General features: G+C 45.9%; 1 protein-coding gene across 4 annotated transcripts in view; it reads right to left on the bottom strand.

Annotated features, from left to right (window-relative positions):
• LOC143927338 (ecto-ADP-ribosyltransferase 5-like) overlaps positions 1-25,945 on the bottom strand; it is a 126,348-nt gene that overhangs the window by 11,868 nt on the left and 88,535 nt on the right. For all 4 annotated transcript variants that reach the window (XM_077451349.1, XM_077451353.1, XM_077451348.1 and 1 more), the window contains exons 3-4: positions 19,261-19,966; positions 13,820-13,852 (exon numbers count right to left, since the gene is read on the bottom strand). In XM_077451349.1, the coding sequence (XP_077307475.1) occupies positions 13,820-13,852; positions 19,261-19,966 (739 nt within the window). The remainder of the gene's footprint in view (positions 1-13,819; positions 13,853-19,260; positions 19,967-25,945) is intronic.

Here is a 25,945-nt window from a genome sequence, read left to right as displayed (position 1 = left end):
AATGTATCAGGAGCGAGGCATCAACCATGTATGGTCACATCTGGTGCTCCCAGGATGCTGCCACATGGCTCCGCAGTGTGGGCTTTTTTAACGTGTCCGCTTTTGACAATAGTGTTGCCATCTGCAGCCTTTGCAGTCAACGCATAAGTCGCGGTAAGCCCAACACTCACCTAGGGACGACTGCTTTAAGAAGGCACATGAGCTGCCATCACCGAGCCCAGTGGGAGCAACGGAACCCACAAAGCCACACTCCAGGCTCTCACCGTCCAGCCTCATCTTCTCCTTCTCCTCTTTCCTCACAATTGTCCTCCACTCCACCTTCCATCATGCCGTCCTCACATTTTTCTGAAAAAAGGCAGGCTTCCATGGGCTAAATGTTCGAGTGTAAAAAAATGATGATGCCGGATAACCCTGTTGCCCAACGGTTGACCGCTGGCTTGTCAGAACTGTTAGCCTGCCAACTACTACCATATAAACTGGTGGACTCGGAGGCCTTTCGAAAATTTGTGGCCATTGGAACACCAAATGGAAGGTCCCAGGAAGGAAGTATTTCTCACAGAAGGGAATCCCAGAGCTATATGGCCATGTTCAGCGGCAAGTGAATGTATCTCTGGCACACAGTGTCGGTGCCAAGATACATCTGACCACTGACACGTGGTCTAGCAAACACGGGCAGGGAAGGTATATAACTTTTGCTGCCCACTGGGTGAACCTTCTGATGGCCATCAAGCATGTAACCCGTGGCACCCGTGGAGATTTGGTTTTACTGCCACGGATTGCATGCAGGCCTGCCTCTTCTTCTCCTCCTACTCCATGCTTCCTCTCCTCCTCAGCTGACTCCTCCTTTTCCGCTGCCAGCGTCTCTTCTGCTGTGCCGCCCAAGATCCCCAGAACCTATTCGACATGCCAGATGAGACGTTGCCATGCTGTGCTACGTCTGTTGTGCCTGGAAGCCAAGAGCCACACTGGCCCTGCACTCCTTTCAGCTTTGCGTTCACAGGCAGATCAGTGGCTAACACCGCTCAATTTGACAGTTGGTAAAGTGGTGTGTGACAATGGTGTCAATCTGCTTAACGCATTGAAACAGGGCAAAATTACACACATGCCATGCATGGCACACGTCTTAAACTTGGTTGTCCAGCGATTCGTTGTCAAATACCCTGGTGTTGAGGAACATCTTGCGGCAGGCAAGGAAAATCTCGGCCCATTTCAGAAGATCTTACACGGCCATGGCTCGCCTTGCTAACATTCAGCGGCGACACAATCTGGCGGTCAGATGTCTTATTTGCGATTGCCCGACATGATGGAACTCAACTTCTATATGCTTGATAGGCTGCTCCAGCAGAAACGTGCAGTTAACGACTACCTGTACGAACTCTGTGGCAGGACAGGTTCTGGGGAGCTTATTTGTTTTTCACCGCGCCAGTGGCTGCTTATGCGCGATGCATGCAGACTTCTGCGGCCATTTGATGAGATCACCAAACTGGTCAGTCGCAGCCATGGCGCCATCAGTGACATGGTACCTTATGCCTTCTTTATGGAGCGTGCATTGCGTAGTGTCATTGATCAAGTCGTGGAGGAGCAGGAGCAGGAAAATGAGGAAGTCGCAATGCTAGATGAATTCCCAGGGGGGACTACTCTGAGATAAGTCAACAAGAGGAGTCTGAAGAGGAGTCAGAGGAGGTTGGTGCCGGGGCAGATGAGGAGGAGCAAGAAGAGCATGCTTTAAACCTTTCTGGGATCCCTGTTGTTGTCCGTGGATGGGGAGAGGAGAACGAGGAGGGTGACATTATCCTGGATGATGAGCAGGAGCCAGGCCACCACACCGCTTCCAGTTTAGTGCAAATGGGGGCCTTCATGCTCCAGTGTTTTAACAGGGACCCCGTATAAAAAGCATACAGGTCAAGGACCAGTACTGGGTGGCAACGTACTTAGACCCCGGGTACAAACACAAAATGGCGTACAGTTTGTAAAGAAGTGTAGCGCTAAAAAAAAAATGTATATAATATGCAGACTTAGTGCAAACACAGATATAATATCCCTGTGTGCAACCATGTAGAATTTTTGTGTTATCTAAAGTGAAAACTTTTATGCTAATAAACACCAAAAACATATTAATAAAACATTTGCCATATGAAATTGTGCTTATGTGTGTCCATAAAACAAAATGATCAATGCCAGACAAAACATTTTAAACGTAAAGTCTCTTTGTTAAAAAAAGGTATTCAAGTCCCACGTGTGTAGTTAAGTTTCGAATACACCATCCGATCTTAAAAGGTTAGCATGCGAACACCACGTGACAATCCCACCACCTCTGTAGATGCGGGCTTATCAGATGTATCTGACCCAAAAGAATATATATTCCAAGGGTCATGCACGCTTTCACATATATCTGTAGAAATTCAAACTCGCATATGCTGGAATGCCAAAAAAGTCAAAGCAATCTTTCCGCCAACACAACTGATGACAATAGGTTTTCTCCAATTTGATAGAGGTCCAACTCAGAGTGATGGACGCATAAAATGAAAAGATAGGGCCATATAGCGTAATTCCATTAAAAAACTAAATTTATTAAAAAAAGATAACAAACTCACATTTATGTAGTTCGTCAAGAGCTTTCAAATAAAAATTGGCGGCAGTGGAGTCCTCCCGACGCGTTTTGTCCTCATAGACATCGTCTGGGGTGCCCATCCACTGCAGCCAGACTTGCTTTTATATCAAAAAAGCCCATTAAGCGAGATTCCATCAGCCTGTGTCACTGCATGTCACTTCCGGTTTCATGGGACCAAGATGGCCGCCAGGCGTGCGTTCCATGCCTCTATTTCATTATATCCCAGTGTGTCCCACCTCTATACTGATGATATACATTGTTTTATGTGTGCGAAAATTGTGCATACATATAGAAATAAAAATTCTGACATATCCAAGCTCTTTCCATTAGTGAACTTAATTGTCCCCAGTAAATCCGACTCCGTTGTGCGCTGGAACGCACGCTGTCGATTCCGGAAGTGACGTAATACAATCTCGTCACTTCCGGGGGACATAACCATGCGCAACCAAAAAATGTAAACAATGAATCATACGCGGAAGTGACGCGATACCGACCATCCGCGTCACTTCCGGATAGTCACCATCGAGGAACTGGGTCTCATGCGGAAGTGGGGCAATGAAAACAACTTGTGTCACTTCCGAGTGGCATGTAGGAGACATAATATCAACACATGCAGTAGTGGGGTATGAACCACGTCACATCCGGACGGACGCAACAGGCGCCGAAAACATACAAACAGCGCCATGAAGGTAACCCGACAAGACCACACAACGTCACCGCTGGGAAGCCCAGTAGTTCATATGCTAATTAAAAAATAAAATTTAAAATATGGCAAAAAATAAACTCTGCTCTTTTTCTAAAAAATCAATATTGACTGGCAATCCTCCTCAAATAAATGAATAGATATTATTATATGTGGCAGAGAATGTTGTGAGGGGGCTTCACTACGCGTTGATACAGAAAGCAGACCGAATCTCGCCACAGAGCCTTCTTATAAATAATAACATATTCATATGTTCCAGATACATTAAAAAACTTCTTAAGCCCCGTACACACGAGAGGACTTATGTCCGACAGACTTCCGAAGGAGTTCCGCCGGAGTTCTGCCGGAATTCCGACGGAGTTCTGACGGACTTTTCGGCGGAGCGGACTTGGCCACACACAATCACACTAAACTCCGACGGATTTGAACGTGATGACGTACGACTGGATTTGAATACGGAAGTTCATAGCCAGTAGCCAATAGCTGCCCTAGCGTCGGTTTTAGTCCGTCGGAATAGCATACACACGAGCAGAGTTTTCGAAGGGACTGGGTCCGGCGGAGTTCCGTCGGGAAAATTTGAAGCATGTTCCATATTCTAAAGTCCTTCGGACTTTGGCGAGTCAAAAGTCCGTTGCAGCCCACACACGATCGAATAGTCTGACGGACTCAGTCCGTCGGACTTTGGATGTTGAAAAGTCCGCTCGTGTGTACGCGGCATTACATAAAACATAAAAGACATAAAAAAAAAAAAACTTAAAAATGTTTCGTTTCTGCCCATTCCTCTATCTTATGTTAAGCTTCATTAATAAAAGCATTAATGTCCCACTCCACATTCAAACCGAACGGGGAGTGGGACCGAAGCATATAGATCCAATAGAATCTAATCGCTATACCCCTCTTGTCATAGGACCCCCCCTCCACGGGGGTACATATTTGTCAATGGCTAGAAAATGTGTTCCCTTTGGGTCGCTATTATGGCATTCTCTGTAGTGTCTAGGAACACTATGTTTAGAATCTTTGCTTTTAATCAAAGCTATGTGTTCACCCACTCTCACTGAGAATGTCTTTGTTGTCCTTCCCACATATTGCTTGCCACAGGGGCAGGTAATTAGATACACAACATATCTGGTACTACATGTACAAAACGTTTTAGTGTGTCTCTTGTTGGTGACTGATGACATGAACTTGACCGTTTTTGGCCTCCCCAATGTGTTGTACTGGCATACAACACATTACCTACAGGAAAAAAAAAAAATTTAATTATGAAAAAATGATGGGCGGATGGGTGGAACACAAAATGGCAGAAATGTTACCACCATCACAGAGGGCTGTCAGAATGGAGCACTTACAGGCCTTGCTTCGAGAAATGCTGCATTCTGCTTTTGCGTGCGCTGGCAGAGGAATTCCCACTCCCAGAGAAAGAGTTGCGGGTACCAATCCAACAGCGCCTGCAAGAAGAGGGCCGGTTTGAAGACGTGTTGGTCACTTCTGATATGAGATCATTCTTTCAGCCAACCCATCAACAGGTGTCATCCGGATCCAGCATCAGGGAACGCCTAGACCGACAGGTGTCCGACTACATTGGGTTAACGGCCGATGTGGACGCTCTGAGAATTGATGAACCCCTGGACTACTGGGTGGGCAGGCTTGACCTCTGGCCAGAGCTTGCACAATTTGCAATGGAACTGTTGGCTTGCCCCTCGTCCAGTGCCCTGTCCGAAAGTACGTTCAGAGCAGCAGGGGGGATCGTGACCGATAAGCATACTCACCTAGCTCACGACAGTGTTGACTACCTCACATTTATAAAAATGAATGAAGCATGGATCTCGGAGGAATTCAACACATGTGACCAGTAGACCATGTATATGCATAACTCTATAAACGATTTATATAATCTAGCACACAGACCTTTTTCCTACCTTCGGCTCACTTGTACAAAAAAAGCACACCGTACTATATACCCCTACCCTCCTGTTTGAAGAGGTTGAGTAGTGTCATATTTTTGGGTCCCGCAGCGAGTTGCTGGTGTCAGTGCTGGTGTCAGTGCTCTCTATCACGGTGCTGGTGTGGTGTCAGTGCTCTCTATCACGGTACTGGTGTCAGTGCTCCCTATCACAGTGCTGGTGTGGTGTCAGTGCTCTCTATCTCGGTGCTGGTGTCAGTGCTCTCTCTCAGTGCTGGTGTGCTGTCAGTGCTCTGTCTAGGTGCTGGTGTCAGTGCTCTCTATCTCAGTGCTGGTGTCAGTGCTCAGTCCCTATTGCGGTGCAGGTGTCAGTGTTCTATCTCAGTGCTGGTGTCAGTGAGGGAGATAGCAGCGGAGAAGCCAATCAGCAGGCAATGCCAGCACCATGGCTGAGGATCAGCACTGGACTGGCACCTCCAGACCACCGCAGTGGAGCCCTGCATAGGTGGGGGTAAGGGCCAGGCAGAGGGAGGGGCTCAAGCACAGGTTGGCACACTGGGACACTGGCACAGGATTGGGCTGCCCCGACTGTGGCACTGATCATCTCCTGCACCCCCTTCATAGCCTGGCCTGACCTTGCCTCTCCTCCATGGCCTTTATGCTCTCCTGAATTGACTAAATTTCACAGATAAAAAAAGAATGCTTGTCGTTGTCGATCCTAGATTCACTTAATACTTTTGTTATGTCAGTGTCCATGTTGTGGGACTATGTGCGACCTGGAGGTTTTTAAGGTTCGCCTGCCATTAAAGTGAATGGGGGCCGCCATTATTATTATTATTATTTTGTATTATTTATTTCTTTTTGTCACCATTATATGATGACGCTGTAGTGTACTGCACTGGTAATTTCTTAATTTCCCCAAAAATTATGTCAAAGAATTACAACTCACCAAATTTCTTACTAAAAAGACCTTTGACTGTCTACATCCCAAAAAGGTTTTTTTTAAGGGATATTTTGTACTGCCCTGACATTTCTGGGCCTCAAGAAAAGATAGGCCATCAGGGGTGATCAATTTTCAGATATATACCATAGTTTGTGGACTTTATAACTTTCTTACAGACTAAATAATATCTACTGGTTTTAGTTATTGCCACCAAAGAAATGAAGCAGAATACATTTGGATTTCACAATAGGATTTTTAAAACAGCTCACCTGTAAAATCCTTTTCTTTGATGTACATCAGGGGACACAATGTCATGGTACTACTTACAGTGAACCCACAAGCGAGCAGGTGACACGGGATCCCCCAGGGCGTGGAATCTAAGAGTCAGCCGGTGTTCCGCCAATGACCCTCTCAGGTTTGGACTTAGCTGCGTGCTGACCCCAGGTTACGACCCCCGGGTTCACCCTGATCGCTAGGAAAGTACCAGAAGACACTGTAGACAAGGATGGATGGATGGAAGCAAGGAAAGCCAGGTAGTGAGCCAAGGTCAGGGCAGGCTGCAGACAATGTAATCAGAACAAGCCGGGTCGGTACACAGAAGATTAGTTCACGAGAAGTCAGGTAAAACAGGTTACACAGGGGAGCTTCAGAAACAACGTTGCTCAAGCAACCAGTGGCTGGTTTGAGAGGGATTTAAATAGAGAAGCACATGAGGGCTGGACAGGAAGTATCAGGAAGGAATCATATATTAGGAAACAGGTGAAGGGCGTCGACACCCATAGCTGAAGAGTGCACAGAGCTGAACACCAGACAGTGGACAACAGATGCCAGCCGACCCACTGCACTAAGTGCCCGTTCACACAGGGGCGACACGACTTGCAGCGCGACTCACAGACGCGACCTGCACACGACTTCAGCAGCGACTTGCAAAACGACGACTGTATAGAAGTCAATGCAAGTCGTCTGAAGTCGCCCCAAAAATAGTACAGGAACCTTTTTCTAAGTCGGAGCGACTTGAGTCGCTCCTATTAGAACGGTTCCATAGTACAGAACGGAGCACGACTTGTCAGGCGACTAAGTCGCCTGACAAGTCGCGGTAGTGTGAACGGGCACTTAAGGTGAGACACAGATCAGCTCCGCAGCTGATCTGTGACAGTACCCCCCCTCTTACGAGGCCTCCCTACACGTCTGGGGGCTGGCTTGGAGGGAAATTTCTGATGGAATCTGGTCACCAGACGTGGGGCACAGACATCAGTGGCAGGGACCCAAGACCTCTCCTCTGGACCATAGCCCTTCCAATCAATGAGATAGAATAACTTCCCCCGGGAGTACTTGGAGTCCAATATTACTTTAATCTCATACTGATCCGAGGTATCAGCCACAGGAGCAGGGTGAGAAGAAGGGCGAGAGCAGCGATTGAGGACCAGCGGCCTGAGCAGGGAGACATGGAAGGTGTTGGGAATCCTGAGATGAGAGGGAATTCAAGATGAGGGCATAAAACCACCTTTTCCTTATGCATAATCAGATATGGCTCCCTACAAGATAGCGCCGCTAGTTCAGAAACTCTTCTGGCAGAAGAAATGGCAACCAGAAATACTATCTTTCTGGTCAACAGAACCAAGGGAATCTCCCGTAAAGGTTCAAAAGGCTGCTTTTGTAAAGCTGACAGGACCAAGTTCAAATCCCAAGGATTTAGGGGTGTCTTGATCGGAGGACTGATCCGTGTTACCCCCTGTACAAAGCTATGCACTAAAGAGTGAGAAGCTAAAGGCTGCTGAAAGAACACTGACAAGACCGAGATCTGGCCCTTGATGGTATTCAAGGCCAGATTAAAGGGATTGTAAAGTGAATTTTTTTTTTTTTTTAAATAACAAACATGTTATACTTACCTCCACTGTGCAGCTCATTTTGCACAGAGTGGCCCTGAACCTGCTATTCTGGGGTCCCTCCGCAGCTGTCTCGGCTTCCCCCCGCAGGTGCTTCTCACGTTCATGCGAGTTCCCCCGCATGGTGAGAAGCATCTGTGGGCGCGCTCCCGTGATACAGCCGGCGGCTATAGCCGCCGGCTGTATCACACGGCCCCGCCCCCCGGCACTCCGCGTCAGTGGATGTGATTGAGAGCAGCGCAAGCCAATGGCTGCGCTGCTTTCCATCCATCCACTCCAGCCAATCAGCGGCCAGGCTGAACGGTGGAAAGGACGTCGGGGGACGAGCACAGGACTTTTGAGGGGTGAGGTAAGTAAAACGGGGGGGCTGGGGGGCGCAGGCATTGTCATATGTTTTTTCACCTTAATGCATAGAATGCATTAAGGTCAAAAAACATTTACCTTTACAACCCCTTTAATCTCTAATCCCATCTGTAGGAATTCAAGAATTCTACCTATAACATATTTTCTGGGGTGCCAACCCCTGGAACCGCACCAGGCAACATATGCCTTCCAGACTCTATAGTAGATGATCCTGGAAGCTGGCTTCCTGGCGTTAATCAAGGTAGATATGACTGAAGGAGCTAACCCACGACCCCTTAGGATGTGGGTCTCAATAGCCAGACCGTCAAATTTAGCGTCCGCAAGGTAGGATGGAATATCGGACCCTGCGAAAGAAGATCCGGTCGTAACGGAACTCCTACTGCCATCCTTATGATCTCGGCGAACCACGGCCTTCGGGGCCACGCTGGGGCCATGAGAATCACCTCCCTCTGTTCCTGTCGGATCCTACGAAGAAGACGCGGAAGTAGCAGAACTGGAGGAAATGCATAGATCAGAGAAAACTGATCCCATGGGAAGACTAATGCGTCTGTTCCGCAAGCTAGCGCATCCCTTGTCCTTGATACAAAGTTGTCGACTTTGTTGTTGAATCTGGACGCAAACAGGTCCACGTCCGGAGTACCCCATCTCTGACATATTGCAAGAAAGATGTCGGGCTGAGGAGACCACTCTCCTGGAGTTGGCGGCTCAAGTAGTCCGTCTGTCAATTTTCTATCCCAGGAATGAACACTATCGATAGGCAAGGAACGTTGTGTTCTGCCCAAGACAAAATGTGATTCACCTCTCTCTGGGCTGCATGACTCTTCGTGTCCCAATTGATGTAAGCCACAGCTGTGGCGTTTTTGGACTGAAACCTGACAGGACAGCCCTTTAGTCTGGCTGTCCAGGCTCTTAAGGCCAGATGGATTGCCCGAATTTCTAAAATATTGATAGGCAAGGTCCTTTCCAACCTGGGCCACCTTCCCTGGACAGAATCCTCTTCCAGGACCGCTCCCCAGCCTAAAAGACTAGCATCTGTGGTTACTACCTTCCAGGTGGAAGACAGAAGTGTCCTTCCCTTTTGAAGGTTGCTGGACATCAGCCACCAATTTAGGCTCTGACGTACTTCAGGAGCAAGCTGAATCGGAAAATCTAAGGCCTGAACCCATTTGTTCCAGGCTGACAGGATTGTGCTTTGTAGCAATCTTGAATTAAACTGTGCTTAAGGGACGGCCTCGAAGGAGGCCACCATCTTCCCCAATAATCTCATGCACAACCAAGTTGAAGGCTTTTTCTTTGCCTTGATGAGGTGAATTAGTTCTACAATGGAACTGAATCTCCCTGGAGGTAGAAATACCTTTCCCTGCCTGGTATCTATGATTAGTCCCAGGTACTGTACTCTCCTTGATGGCCTCAAGGACGACTTTTCTAGGTTGAGAACCCAGCCTAGAGATTCCAGGTAGTTTACCGTTATCAGCAGACCGTTGTCTAACCCGGAAACCGAATGATCTACTAAGAGTAGGTCGTCCAAATAGGCTAGGACCATTATGCCCTGAGCCCTTAACCTGGCTAAAGCAGGAGCCAGAATCTTTGTGAATACTCGAGGAGCTGTGGCTAGACCGAATGGCCACAAAGTGACGGTTTTCTACTTCGAATCGTAGGAAACCTCTGGTGAGTGGGAAATATTGGCACATAAAGATAGGCATCCTTGATATCGAATGAAGCCAAAAATTCTCCTCCTTGGAGGATGGGTGCTACAGACTGAATCAATTCCATATGGAAGGATCAAATGCAAAAGTGCTGATTTAGATCTCTGAGATCTAAAATAGGTCTTACTTCCCCGTTTGGTTTCGGGACCGTGAAGAGGTTTGAATAAAAACCTGTGCCCTGTTCCTCTAAGGGAACCTCTGATATGACTGCTTTGGCTAGCAGATGGTCCAGTGCTATAAGGAGAGCCTTCTTCTTTTCTGGGTCCTTGGGAACCCCTGACCTTAGAAACTGGGGAGACGGCAAAACTCGGAACTCTAGTCTGTAACCTAGAGACACCGCAGAAGCCACCCATTTGTTCTGACATTGCACTTGGCAGATCTTTGAAAATTGCAGGAGCCTTCCCCCCACCCGAGTGAGCGGGGCGCCCCTTCAGTAGGAGGCTTTAGTACTCTGCTTGGTGGGCTTCCTTCCCCAAGATCTCTTCTGGCCTTGGTGCTGTCCCTGGGGTTTCCCCCTTGAACCTGACGGCTGAGGCCGTTGAGACTAGAGGCTGATGTCCCTGATACAGGAGAAGAGGCCCGCTTAAAAGAGAAATATCTAAATTTCTTCTTTACTGGCAACAGAGTGCTTTTGCCATTGGAAATCTTTTGTAAGTATTTATCCAAATCTTCTCCGAATAGCCGTTCACCATGAAAAGGGAAACTGGCTAGGAACTTCTTACACGGTGCTTCAGCTGACCAACTCTTAAGCCAAAGAACTCTGCGAGAATGCACTAGTCCCAACATTAGACGTGAAATCTGAATGGACGCATCTCTCATAGCATCTACTGTGAAACACAGTGCGTCTGCTAAATCAGCGTACTGGTGAACCCGTTCAACAGGTAAAAATGTAAACATCTCCTCGAATTGCTCCTTAATGGCCTGGGCTGCACCCATTGCGGCCAAAACCGGCTGCACAGCTGAATCAGCTAAAGCCATCTGGTTCTTAGAAAGGTGCTCCAGCTTTTTATCCGCTGAGTCCTTTAACATGAGTGCATCATCTACCGGACATGTGAGATTCTTATTTACGGAGGAAACCGCAGCATCAACCGCTGAAATCCTCAATTTCTTATAGAAATCCTCTTCCATAGGATACAGTTTGGCAAACCTCTTAGGAGGATAAAACTGCTTATCCGGAAGCTTCCACTCTGCGTACATAAGCTTTCTTAGCCACGCATGGATAGGAAAGGCATCTCCAGCCGGAGGAGGTTTTAATGATCCTAACTTAGAGATGGCATCATCAGAAGCCTGCTCTGCAGGTAGAAAAAAGGTTGACCGAACCAACCCAGTGAGAGTGTGCACAAGCAAGCTCTCTTGCGGTCATACTCCTTCCGTGTTAGGATCCTCAGAAGAGGATAAGCCAGTATCTTCCATATCTTTAGGAAAATCTGCCTGATCCCCGGCATCCTGAACCTCCAGAGGAGGATCTTGAGCACTTGAAGGGGATCTACTGCGTTTAACCCTACTCTGAAGGGATACAATCGAATCAAGCTTCTTCTCTAAGCCAGCAATGGTTGAGGACAAAGCTTCACATGTGACATACTCAGGGGCTGAAGCGTCTTGAGCGACTGCAACAACAACTTCCCCTGACGGCTCAACCTGACCGGCCGCAACACTCTCCGAAGAGGAAGACATTCTTTTGGACAGGGTCTTAATTTGTTGTGACCCCTAGAACCCTTAGAGGAGTTCCTGGCCCCCTTGCCACTCATAGCTTACAGTACAAATCAGAGGCACTACCAGCAAAAGAATGTAACAGTTGCTAGGCTATAGTACAGTACAATAACTGTTATTAGTCCTAGCTATACAGCACAATGTTGTTAATCAAAAGGGAGATGCCTGTGTCACCAAACCTGACCAGCAACCACTCTGCTCTGTCCCTCCACTGCCAGACTGCAGCTCTGCCTGTGTAGCTTAAAATACTTCCTCCACGTGTGACCCCCCCGCACAAAAACGGTCCCCCTCCCCTATCAACTAGGGAGGTGTATGAGTGCCGGCAACATGGCGGCCAGCGCCTGGGGGGGGGGGGTAAAACGGCCGCGATTTGCCCCAAAAAAAACTTTTTTTTTTTTTTAAAGAAAAAAAAACAGGCAGTGGGCTGGCATTCAAAGCAACAAAAATCGCCACTCTGGGGGCCCAGGAAGTGATCAGACCCCCCTTTATACCTGAGGGCCTGAGCTGCCTTGAGGAGAGAGAAAGCTTCTGCTGATTCCAGCATCAGAATGGTGAGTGCTCAATACAGCCTCCAGTGGTGACACATAGACATGACATGACAACAAAAAATACATGGAAGGAGAGATTCTTTGCAGAAAATCTCCCCTACCTTTCCTTGCTGCAGGGCTTATCAGAGATAAAAAGTCAATCTTTGCCCTTCACGATAGACTCCGAGACCTTGAAAGGAAACCTTCAGGAACAGGGGTACGCTCAGGTAATCCAGCAATCCCTGGACCTGCGAGAAGACCCTGCCAGTTAACTTTTATTGGCCTTACTACCAAAAAGTTCTGGATCCCAGGGCCCAGCTTAAAAGCATTCGCAAGCAAAACCTTGGGTCTTCGGATGAGGACCGTTCATTTAGTCCATTACGGAGATATCAGAACGGATCCGGTCAGGATGGATGGCTCCCATCAAAGGATTACTGCCCATGGAACTCAGTACACACATCCTTATACGTGCCCAGCACCTTAGACACTGGCAAAAAAACTGAGGACTCCCAGTAGTGGGAGGGGTTATATGGGGGAAGTTCACGCCTTAAGGGGCGTGCCAGTGTCCAGCACCTGATAAGCCAATATAACCCATGTAGTAAGTATTACGGCTCTGTGTCCCCTGATGTAAGAAAATAAAGTTTTTTTTATTTATTTAGCAAAAAATAAAAAACCTAGTGGTGACTAAAAAACACCAAAAGAAAAGTCAGATTAGGCGACCCGTCAAATCTTGTAACGGAAGTGACGTTCCGCCATGGCCATCTTGGTACACCCCGCACTCATCCACAGTAAGCGCACAGTCTGAAGTCGCCAAGCGGACAACTTTTTTACACCCACCGGAATGCATTTCACAAGTTGAATTTTAAAAGCAGCGGTCTTCTGTCAGATTAGCAAACGTGTGAGATCAGCAGCTGCTTTTAAAATTCAACATCAAAACACTTCTAAATACTGCATTCCACTATATAAGCTCAGTTTAGTGGTAAACTGGTAAAATATGTGGAATCCAAGACTTGGGTGGGTGTAAAAAGGCGAGGTGTACCAAGATGGCCGTGACTGAATGTCACTTCCGTTATAAAATCTGACGAGTCACCTAATCTGACGGAACAGAGGCACTAATCTGACCTATTCTAACCTTTCCGGCGGCCTGTGTGTTGAAGCACCATCACATTACTGCACTGCAGGTATTCCACATCTCCAGGTGTGTGACTACCTGCTCCTGTTACTGGATGCATTGGTTTCTCTGGCTTGTAAGTTACTACAAGACATTAAACATGGTGGAAGATACCATACTGTGCTGAGCAAAAAAGAAACAAGGATCTCACACTTCTGCTGTGCCAGGGATGGGTGCCACGCATACCTTCTATTCTGCAAATTACAAAATTGTCTTTCACATTCCCGCCAGCAACCTCAGGTATGATACCTGATGGGCAAAGCCTATTTCTAATTCCAAAGAAAGGCCGTTCTTACCTGAATTGTACGTGCAGTTCTGTCTTTTAATGCCTGGAAAGAAAAAACATGGGCAAGTGAGAGAGAAATTAAAAAAAATATTTGCAAATAAAAATAAAAATGTATATGTTTGTGTGTATATATATATATATATATATATATTGTAATGTTGGGGTGATTAAGCACAATTGGTAGATGCACGTTTTAGTCTACATCAGGCAGGCGTTTTATGGTTAAGGGCCTGGTAGCCCACGTTTATTATAAGAAAACAAAATATTTAGTTCATCCAGTAATCCCACGCAGGGGTTTAAATTCATTCAGCACACAAATGAACATACCAAGCCACCTGGCTCTCAATTGTCAACAGTTCCTCTGCTTGCTCCCAACAGATTTGTCAACTCTTTCCAGCCCCCTGGACTCACCGGCTTCCTTAGTCTTCCTGACTCTCAAGGTTGTCAGCCTTTCCCAGTCCCTTACACGGACTACAGTCTCCCACAGGGCAAACCACTCTTCAGCCAGCAGCAAGCTGTTCACACTCCTCCACCTTCCACACCCATCTACAACTTCCTGTCTTGCTTTTTAAAGACACTGCCTTAACAGGTGGGTTAATCAATTGTATTCCCTTAAAGAGAGCACAACCCAAACAGAGGGGAAATATAGCGTCCTTCCAGGACCCAGCCACGGCATCCATTACAATATATATATATATATATATATATATATATATATATATATATATATACAGTGCCTTGCAAAAGTATTCACCCCCTTGGCTTTTTACCTATTTTGTTACATTACAGCCTTTAGATACTTTTTTTAATTTTTTTATCGGAATTATATGTGATGGATCAGAACACAATAATCTAAGTTGGTGAAGTAAAATTAGAATAATATATACATTTAAACTATTTGTCAGAAATAAAAAACTGATAATTGGCATGTGTGTGTGTATTCACCCCCTTTGTTATGAAGCCCATAAAAAGCTATGGTGCGCGCAAGCGCGGAGCAGACCGAGATGGCTGCCTGATCTCGGTGCTCCATCCCGCTCCGCTCGTTTTGGAGCTCCCTGCACGGAGCAACACTGTTATAAGTGGAACCTGGCGACACCGGACTGCGGGGGTAACCTGCGGGCACACTTCCATGCCGGTTTGGACGGAGTAGACAAGCTTGGAAGCCCGGTTCTACTCCACCTCAAAGACCTCACTAGCTTTCATGAGGGCAGCAGAACGGCCGCTATACAAGGCAATCTCCTCACCCTAAATAGGTTCTAGCGGCACCGGAATACAGGGGTAACCTGAGCACACATTTTCCTGCCGGTTGGAGCGGCGAAGGATAGCCTGAACACCCTGTCTTTATCCACCTCAGAGACCTTTCCAGATTCTAAGATGGTGGCGGAAAGGTCGTTCCCAGAGGCAGTCTCATCAGGTGCTTCTCCCTCTTCTCCATGGCGGCAAACCCTTCATGAGGAGGTATGTGGCAGGGCTCCAACCATCACACCCTCTGGGGGACCATTATCTCCAGCCACCACAGTGTCCCTTATTAACCATACCCTGGATGAGATGCTGATGTCCCCGTCAGCTGCAGCATCCCCTAGTCAGACTGTGACATACCAGGCCAGGGATCCTCACACCCCCCAGCACCAGGATATCTCCCTGATGTTTTCTAGATTTGCGGACATGTTAGATAGGGGGTTAGCACAGACTGCAGCCAGAATCACTTCTGAAATTAAAATGGATCTCCAGATGCTAGGCGCTCACATTGAAACTTTGAGAACAGAGTGGACTCCACAATTATAAGGGTTAATCAGAATACCAATCGTATCCAAGATTTAAGCCCTCACAGTTACTCTCGGTGGGCGCTGGAACAGGCCCTGCTGTGAAATATATAAAAAATTGTGATTACACGCCCCTGTTAAACAGGGGCTGAAAAATTGGGCCTTAGGCACTGGTGCTGGTTCCATGACACTGCAACCTCTCACAGATACTCTAGCTGAAGATACTTGGAGAAAAGGAACTTTCATCATCTTCTACAGCTCTACTTTATAGTTTGAACATTGAAGTACAACCTAGGGGGAACCCTTGAGTGCAAGTTAAATATTGCATTGTACTGTTGGATGTAAATAACCTTATATTATAACAGTTTGGTGTGTGTGTGTATTGGGGTTTCGCTGGAAAGGTGTTTAATATTGGAATTGGAGCATATTGAATGCCTGTCCCATTATACACCTGTCTATATAATACCCCCTACTGTTATTATTGAACTTACCGTTTCACATATACACTAACTGTTATCTACTGTCATTTATTGTTTCTGATTTTTCACATTGTTCGTCGTGTTTAATATCCACGTTAGTAAACTTTCTGAGTGGTTAATTGCTACTCTGTGTGAGCCTCTATTTACTACTACAGCTGGTGAAGTGACGGGATCCAGGGCTATGGTAAATATACTTTATGGTGTATCATTATTGTGTTTCTCTCTATTGCTGAGTCCTACACTAATACTACCAAGCAGGTGTGCCAAAGGGATTGAGACCATTCAAGGGGTTTTAGAGGCAGGGTGCAGAATCAAACATTCATTAGCAGCTCCTTCCGGGGTAGTTCTGCATATGTCTCTGTATTTGTTTTTTCTCTCAATGGTTTCACCTCACCCTATTTTGTTAATAAAGCTTCAAAACAACACTCGGTCTGGCTTATTGTAGAATAGGAGGGTTTAGCTGCATGTTGAGCTACACAGAGAGAAATATGTAGCAGGGACAGAACACCTGCACAGGGTCAATTCTAAGCCCTTGTACACACGGTTGGACATTCCGACGGAAAATGTCCGATCGGACCGTGTTGTCGGATAATCCGACTGTGTGTCTGGGCTCCATTGGACTGTTTCCATCGGAATATCCGACGGACAAAGTTTTAGAGCTGGGCTATAAAACTTTCCGACAACATGATCCGATCGGACTTTGTCCGATTGTGTGTAGAGAATTCCAATCGGACAAAGTGCCACGCATGCTCTGATCAAATTCCTAGACCAAAGCTATTGGCTACTAGCCTGAAGGTAGTCCCGTTGTAACGAAATAACGTCATCACGTTACGTACGATCGGATTTTCGACAACTTTGTCCGACCATGTGTATGCAACACAAGTTTCGGACAAAATCCGTCAGACAAAATCCGACGGATTTTGTTGTCGGAATGTCCAACCGTGTGTACAAGGGCTTATGGGTAGACTAGGCATAAGCTACAAAAGAATGTGAAAGGTCTGAGGGCACAGGAGGAAGGTCCCTGTATTGCTATAACTTTTTGTTCAGCCCATAGAAACCTTTATCCAACTGTCCGCAACTTTCTGAAAATCCAACTAATCTCCTCTATAACAAAAAAAGGTTCTGAACATTGACCTCCTCACCTCTCACATGATTTGAGTAATTGCTTCAACCAAGAATTAGTGATACATTCAAGCAGATGCTGCAAATTTCATAGCTACAATTTTGACTATAGACGAGGCTCAAGCACACCGCTATCTGCTCGAAACAAGGTATTAGTGAAAAATGAAAACACTCTAATTCAACGGGAAACAGAAAGGTCACACACCAATGATGTCACTTTCTTCTGTCAAGATTTATTCAAAATGAAGGTCCTACCTGGGAACTGAGATTAAGAGCACGAGAGTGAAATGTGTCAATGATGGGTGGCACCGGCAGTGTCTTGTTTAGAATAAAATCAAAGTGTAACTTGCGCTTAAGCTACAAGGGCAAAAAGCAGCTAGCACAGTTTGTTGATAGCAAACCCAAATAAATCAGTGCTAAAACAATATTAAATCATGAATACATGGAAAACAAATATGGTGCTTAACTAAAAGAAAATGAGAGGAATTGCATAATTAACAACGTATATACAGTCCATGTGCAAATAGAAAGTTCTAGTAGCAATGCTAAAACTGTGATTCCAGCTGACAAAACATGTAGGGTGGAGCCTGACATGATGTCATCACACAAGTGGCCATGGCTGGTTACTAAAGAACTGCATTTGCTTTTACCAATATGTTTGTCTTTTCAGGGTACCACGTGAGTGTAAAATCGTTGTTTTGAATTAACTGAGGGCTTATATTACCACACTATGAGGCAGTTTATTATTTTTGTTTTGCTGGTGAATTGGAATGTTTACTTATGTACATGCACAATCTTTCAATAGAACTTTAAAGAAGAACTCGCACTGCATACATGAACCACTCTTTTGCATCAAAAGGCTATACTTACACAATCCCCTGGAAAACAGCGATGTGGTGGACTGTCCTTACATCAGAGCAGGTCTATGGGCAAGATGATGTCAGGAACAATCCATGTACAAGACCGGTAGCGTGCGGGGGGGGCACAAGCAGCGGGGACCAGTATTGTGATCAGAGGATCGACAGATTAGGTAAGTATATCTCAGCTCTTCTCACTCCTAGGCAAACATGGAGCAGTTAACCCATGCAGTGCGGGCACCCTGGAGTTTTTCTTTAATATTTTCTATACTCAGCAAAATTTTATTGTATAGTGCGGCCCCCCGATAGGTATAACTAGAATTGCTTATAGACAGTATTTTTATAGCGGAGCTCCACCCAAAAGGGAAGCTCTGCTTGTTTGCTTTCCCACCTTCGTTGCTACATTTAGCACCTGCACTTTTCTGGGGGGAGGGGGGAAATGGTACCTGGTTTTGATAGGTACCCACTCCCACTGCAAAGTCACCCAGAAGTTCGGGTTCCTCCTCCTTCCCTCACCGCCAGACCATTCACAGAGCGCATGCGCAGTAAGGCCGCTGTGATTTGCAAGGCTTCACTGCCGGTTACCCTTACCCGACATGGTGGCGGCAGCACCCAAGAGCTGATCGAAAAATCGGCTGGGGTGAAGACACCACTGGATTCGTTGACAGGTAAGTGTCCTAATATTAAAAGTCAGCAGCTACAGTATTTTTTTTAGGAGCCTGGACCTACGCATTAAAGTTGATACTCAAAAACATCTCATATTTTTTATTGGTATGTTCTGCATGAACCCATCTCAGAATAAACCAGTCTCCACCTTCCATTATATTTACAATTAGAATGATTTAACTTACAGGTTTTTTTGGTGCTCTCTTTAGTTGCAATACATTGAACATGCTTACTAAATGACTGCTGCAAGAAAATTTGCTGCCAATATTACCGCTTTACAAGGGCCCTCTGAGATTTGTAAACCATTTTTAGTATACTTTTATCTGCAACAATATAAACATTGAGAATAAGTGTTTATACTGGGACAGTAGTTGAAGGGGAGAGACACAAATATGTTCTTAGCCAGGGGTCCATTGATGATTATCAACTAAGTCCTGCTGCAAATTTATTTACAACCTTTAGCACAGGCACTTTTGCATCTCACAGTGGTGGAATGCTAAGGGTGCCAAAGTCATATAATCTGATGGAGGGTCTTAGCCTGACCTGAGCTCTCCTTTAACTCACCTCCCAGATAGGCACAATTGTAGAAGCTGCATCTCCTGCTGGATGACTGCAAGACAAACTTGTTGCCCCTCTCGATGTGACGGGTAATATGGAAGACCTCATCTACCGGGATCAGGACCTCCTTCTGGGACGGGAAGTAGGAGAAGTTCTGTATGTCGGCCCCAAAGCATGTTGTGATGTTGAAGAAGGATGCATTGCCAAATTTCTGCGCCTCTTTGATGTCTGTAGACGAAGAGGCAAATTGGCTGAGTCTGATGGGATCACCAGGGTTGGGAGGGGGCTCAAACACAATCCTGCTGGAACCCCGATATGTGAGCCATGGCTGCCCAGCACACTCACAACGGAGCAAAATTAGGGCTCGGGTAAGGTAAAAATGTAATGCGTGGAACGCAAAGGATGATGGATTGGCGCCATATTCCCTTACTGCCCGATTTAACTGTTTGTACACTGTGAGGGTTAAATTGCTGTAGACTAACAAGGCAATCCCATACTCATCTTTGAACCCAGCTGGAAGAGATTTTATCAATGTCTTTCTGGTTGGCCATGTTTCAGAGGCGTCCAGCCAAGCCGCATCCAACTCCTTGTTTGTCTGCCTTTCTTCTTTGAGTATATCTGGTGCCAGGGATTCCATTTTATCCACACATCCAACATACTGGTCATCAAAAGAGTCCTGGTAGATTCCCAGTTGGACCTGTAGACTCACAACCTGTGCAGATTCAAAAAAAAAAAGATTGGGAGCACGGATTCCAAGTTGGTCACTCCACATTACAACCAAATTGTACACACAAATTGTTATATCAACCACAAATATGTATGAGAGGACCTAGCTGAAAAATACTGTTCATACCCAATCGGACAGGCCCTGACACTACACAGTTGCCAGAGTTCTGTCAAAATAGCCAATGAATCGAGATATCCAATCACAGTACTTCCTGTTACTGTAAACCATCAGTAATTAGAAATTTTGACAACTTGCTGTCTTGACACAACACTGGCAACCATATACACTCCGGTACCCGTTATTATGAGCGGGCATTGTTAGTCTTCTCCGATAATCACCAACAAAATGGCTGCCTCCGATGTGGCGCCAACTTTTTCATTGTTAGCCGCAGTTGTGTCAAAACAGCAAAAGTCTTTGTGTACCATAGTGTACACGCTTCCCAGTCTTGTGTCAAAACAGAAAATCGTCTAAATTTACAAATACTGATGGTTTACAGTAAGCGGAAGTGACCTAATTGGAGATCTCAATGAAATTGCTATTTTTGACAGAACACCGTAAAATCTATGGGCTCGTTCAGACCTACCTATTGAGGTGTCAATCTTTGGCACCCCAAGGCAACGCCCCTATGGTGCACATGCATTGCAACACACCATAATGCAAGTAAGTGCATTACCATGGTCCTAGTGTGCTACATCAGAAAAAAATGGCAAATTTTTGGTTCATTTCTGTGCAACCCTACTCCCTGTTTAGCTTCTCCCTGGGGGGATTCACCCTCTCTATTTGTCCTGGTCACCATTCTCACCAAAACAGGAAGTGAGGGGAAATCTTTCACAATTTGGGTCACAATTATCTAAATATGCTGTGAGCCATGGCTGCCCTGGCTGACCAGCACACCCGCTGGTAAGGGTGAGGTAGATTTCCTCTAAAGTCCAGTTGTGGCTCTTGGACAGGGTGTGAATCCAAACGTAACACAAACACAACAAGGAATTTAACCATTCCACGCTCCATGCATACTGGAAAAAAAAAAATTAGGACTCGTTCACACCTGGTTTGGACCCCGAAGAGTCAGCTAGAAGGTATTCATGCTATCTGTCTGCGCCCAACAGTTCACAACAAATTTCCAGTCTTGGCTTAAAGTTTACAAATCATTTCATATATATATATATATATATATATATATATATATATTAGGTCTGTGGAAATTAAACATTAATTCCTCGATTAATCGTAAAAAATTTTGATCGATCAAAATTTTTCTGACCGATCAAAATACCTTTTCCCTGCCGACTTCCGGGTCTTCAGGGAGTTCCGTCAGAGATCCGGTGACGTCACGGACATCACAAGGGGGGAGGAGTCTGGTGACTTTGAAGTTATGATTGAACCTAACGCGTATGGGGGAGGAGCTACGCATGCCGTCACCTGCTGCTGTCCTATGGAACTAACGCGATTGTCGGCTTTACATGCTGTGTTTTTACTATATTTATGTGAGTAGTTTGTGTTTGAACACAAAAATTAAATCTTATACTTAAGGCGTTGAGCACTTAGATCTTTTCTTTCTACCCATGACCTGGCGTCCTTGTTGAGATCTAAGGAGACGTGAGAGAAGTTTATGGTCCGTGTTAACCCTTTTGATACCCGCTTGCATGACCAGCTGTTTGTACAGGGGTCCATGCCATAAGGTGAGAGTGATTAGTTAGATCGGAGGTGGAGGGATTGTCACGCTACTGTGAAAAAAATAATTAGTTACATCAGTGCTACAGTTTGAATTTAAAATGTATTTGTGTAAACTGTGAAGTTAAGTCATGGATTGTGGAAACTAACTAGTGTTGGGTGATTGTATATAGTGTATACCACATTTACCACTGACTAATGCAGAGTTGCAATGCAAGGAGATCAGCTAGAAGTAGTTGTATGCGCGTTATAATTAATCAAAATTTGTAGATTAATCAAACACAAAAATTTTAATCAGTAACAGCCCTAATATATATTTATACATACACACATATACATAGTTACATAGTTAGTTAGGTTGAAAAAAAAACACAAATCTATCTAGTTCAACCATAAAAAATAGATAAAATATACAATCCCATATACCCAACTCTATACCCACAGTTGATCCAGAGGAAGGCAAAATAAAAAACAGAAAATCAGGATCCAATTTGCTGCAGCAGGGGAAAAAACCCTTCCTGATCCCAGAGAGGCAATCAGATTTTCCCTGGATCAACTTTACCTATAAATGTTAGTACCCAGTTATATTATGTACATTTAGGAAAGAATCCAGGCCTTTTTTTAAAGCAATCTACCAAGCTGGCTAGAACCACCTCTGGAGGGAGTCTATTCCACATTTTGGCAGCTCTTACTGTGAAGAAACCTTTCCATATTTGAGGATGAAATCTCTTTTCCACTAGATGTAAAGAGTGCCCCCTTGTCCTCAGTGTTGACTGTAAAGTGAATAACTCAACAACAAGTTCACTATATGGACCCGTTATATATTTATACATGGTGACCCTATCCCCCCTTAATCTCCTCTTATCAAGAGTGAATAAATTCAGTTCCTCTAATCTTTCGTCATAGCTGAGTTCCTCCATGCCTCTTAGAAATTTGGTTGCCCTTCTCTACACTTTCTCCAGTTCCCTGGTATCCTTTTTGAGAACTGGTGCCCAAAACAGATCTGCATATTCCAGATGAGGTCTTAATGATTTGTACAGGGGGGCAAAATGATATCTCTCTCTCTGGAGTCCATACCTCTCTTAATACAAAATACAAGAAAGGACTTTGCTCGCTTTGGAAACCGCAGCTTGAAATTGCATGCTATTATTGAGCTTATGATCTACCAAAACCCCCAGATCCTTCTCCACCATTGATTCCCCCCAGTTGTACTCCTCTAGTATGTATGATGCATGCATATTCTTAGCCCCCAAGTGCATACCTTTACATTTATCAACATTAAACCTCATCTGCCATATAGTCGCCCAATTAGAGCATTTCATGCTCCACGCAAACTGAAAAAAAAATTCTTTGACTTGCTTTGGTCACTGAAGAGTGATCCACATTTGGATCACTTTTCAGAGAGCATTTGACAGGCAGTCAAACCTGCTTTAACCCTTGAACTGGCAATAGCGCAAAGCCCAGTTCACTTGACAGGTGTATAAAGCAACAGAGTGTATAACTCCTGCCATGACTGTGAAGCAAAGCATTGTGGCTGCGTCAGGTGTACACCCATGGCCACTGCCTCTGCAGCTAAGGGGGTAGCAGTTGGAAGGGGACAGTAAAAGCACTGCTCAACCGTGGGGTTTTAACAAACCCCCAACCTCTAGTGTGAATGAGACCTTAGATATGCTGTAAGAAACCCAAGGCTTAAAGTGGAGATCCAGGCTCCTTCAGAAAAATACTGTAGCTGCTGTCTTTTAATATTAGGACCCTTACCTGTCCACAAATCCAGAGGTGTCTTTACCGGAGCTGATTTTTCAATCGTCTCTTGGGTGCTGCCGCCGCTATCTTGGCTAAGGGAAACCGGCAATGAAGCCTTGTGGCTCCAGATGAGTTTACTGTGACAAAGTCAGCCAGAAGTGGGAGTGGGTACCTCTCAAATCAAGGTAGCTGCTCGACCCCCAAAAGGTGCCAGATATGGCAGTGGAGTGGGGAGGGGGGGGCTAAAAAAGTGAGCTTCCCCTTTTGCATGGAGCTTGGCTTTAAGTTCCTTATTACATACTGCCTGCTAGTGACCTGCCGTTAAAGTGGGTCTTCATTGCACCACAAACCAAAAACACTATTTAATTCATTTTTAATATTCAAAGCAAACTCCCCCATCCATCCATGTCTCCATGCTTTATTTTGTTAAAAAATCATAAAAAATCATTTAGGGCCGGTTCACACTGCGAGCCGCGGCGAGGCGTCTCCGACTTCCTCGCCGCGACTTGCAGGGGGGGTCAGCGGCGACTTGCAGAGGACTTCTGCATAGAAGTCAATGCAAGTCGCCCCCGAAGTCGCCCCGAAGTAGTACAGGAACCTTTTTTCTGAGTCGGAGCGACTCGAGTCGCTCCTCTCAGAACGGTTCCATTGTACTCAATGGGGACAACTTGCGGGAGCGAGGCGAGGCGAGCCGTGTCGCCTCGCCTCGCGCCGCAGTGTGAACCGGCCCTTAGAGAAGGGCGCATACATGGAGTTACGGAAGATGGCCGCATAGTCTCGGAGCTCCGTCCTGCTCTGGCTCTACAGTGCTCCCAGTAACCGGCGGCATCACCTGACCCCCCTCATCGCTAGCGCCAGCAAGTGGGGACACCTGTGGGGATATTTTTATGTCAGCAGGGACAGCCAGGAGCAACCTACCAGCACAGTTTAGCACGATCCCGGAGACAAGATTTCCAAGATCGTGGCGGCATGGCTGCTCCTCGAGGCTGCTTTCACAGGGATCCCTGATGACTCCTCCTGGCGGGACATGCTGCAGGCTGAGGTATGTGGGGGCACTCCTAACACTACTCCACTCAGGGGCACAACCTCTCCAACATCCACGGAATCCCTTATATGCCAGATGAACTTCTAATGTCCCCCATGGCTGCAACTTCTCCTAGGCCTAGTGAGCCCCTGCACAGCACGGGTCATATCCCACCACAACCCCAGGATATCTCATTTATTTTTACCAAATTTTCTGAGATGCTGGACAAGTGGACAGACATTAAAGTGGACCTCCAGGATCTGGGTTCTCACATTGAGACCAAAGTAGATGCCACGATTGCCCGGGCCAACCAAAATATGGACTGCATCCAAGACCAGCACAATCAACTTGATGTTGCTATGGCCAAAATTGAGGACCTTGAGAACAGGTCCAGACGGTATAATTTTAGGATCAGGGGGCTAACTGAATCCATTATCGATGTACCAGAGGCTGTCAGTTCCCTCATTAAGGAACTCATTCCTGAGATTTGATCACACAGACTGAAACTTGATAGAGCTCGTAGGACTCTGGGCCCCCCCTCCCGCTCCCCGTTCAGATGGACTCCCTCGAGACATTGTAGTCAAGCTGCACTTCTACGCGGTTAAGGAGGAATTGATGAAAAAGGCCTGCTCCACCCCTCATCTGCAGATTCTGGGGCATCTTATCCAGATTTTTTCTGATATCTCTCCCTCCATGATCCAGAGCACTTAAACAATTACTGATAACTTTGACCCAGAAGAACATTATATATTGGTTGTTATTTCCCTTCAGCTTGAAATTTGAAATGAACAACAAGCCATTCCGAATCGCTACCTTTCCCAAAGGAGAGCACCTCCTACAGAAGTTGGGCATCATCTCCAGAGATCCTCTTTCCCCGATGCAGACTTCTCTCAGCATTTCTAAGCGGTCCCCTCCAGTTAGTCCACTTACCTCCCACTGGCAAAAACCCAAAACCAAAAAGGCTAAAGAGGGCCTTCCACCCTGAAACTGCTCCTTGATACCTGTTCCACCTCATCGTCTCTCTTTTTGAATGGACTCTGTTTCCTACTGATTCTGTTGCACCCAAGCTGAATGAGTCTTGTTCTCTACCAATTTACTGGGCTGTTGCCCAGAGAGAATGCTTCTTCTCATATCCTTCCTCATCTCTTTTCACAGTCTCCTGTACATTGTCTTCATCGCCAAGGACGCAACCTACTCGGAATCCTACTTTCTTTCTCCATAACACCGGATGTACTCCCCTCCAAAAAATAACTTTTCCATGTACACCTAAGCCCTACTAACTGGTAGTTGCCAACATAGCTATACTCTGTACAGGCGGTTTCCAATACTCACCCTCAATTCCTGGAGATCCTATTTAAGTCTCAGAAACCCCTTCCCTCTTGGATTGGAGCCGAGTTGCTATTCAGCCGAATTGATGACTTTCTCTAGACTCGACAGGCTTTTTTACATATCCCTATCCCATTATTTTCCCCTTATACTTAACTCCCCTACCCAGGGCCGCTGATAAGCCAGTACAACTGGCCCTG

The sequence above is a fragment of the Lithobates pipiens genome, unplaced genomic scaffold (genome assembly GCF_037356315.1).
Source record: "Lithobates pipiens isolate NorthernLeopardFrog02 unplaced genomic scaffold, aLitPip1_a1.2 Scaffold_23, whole genome shotgun sequence".
NCBI classification, from domain to species: Eukaryota; Metazoa; Chordata; class Amphibia; order Anura; family Ranidae; genus Lithobates; species Lithobates pipiens.
This window is presented reverse-complemented; position numbering and strand designations above follow the sequence as displayed.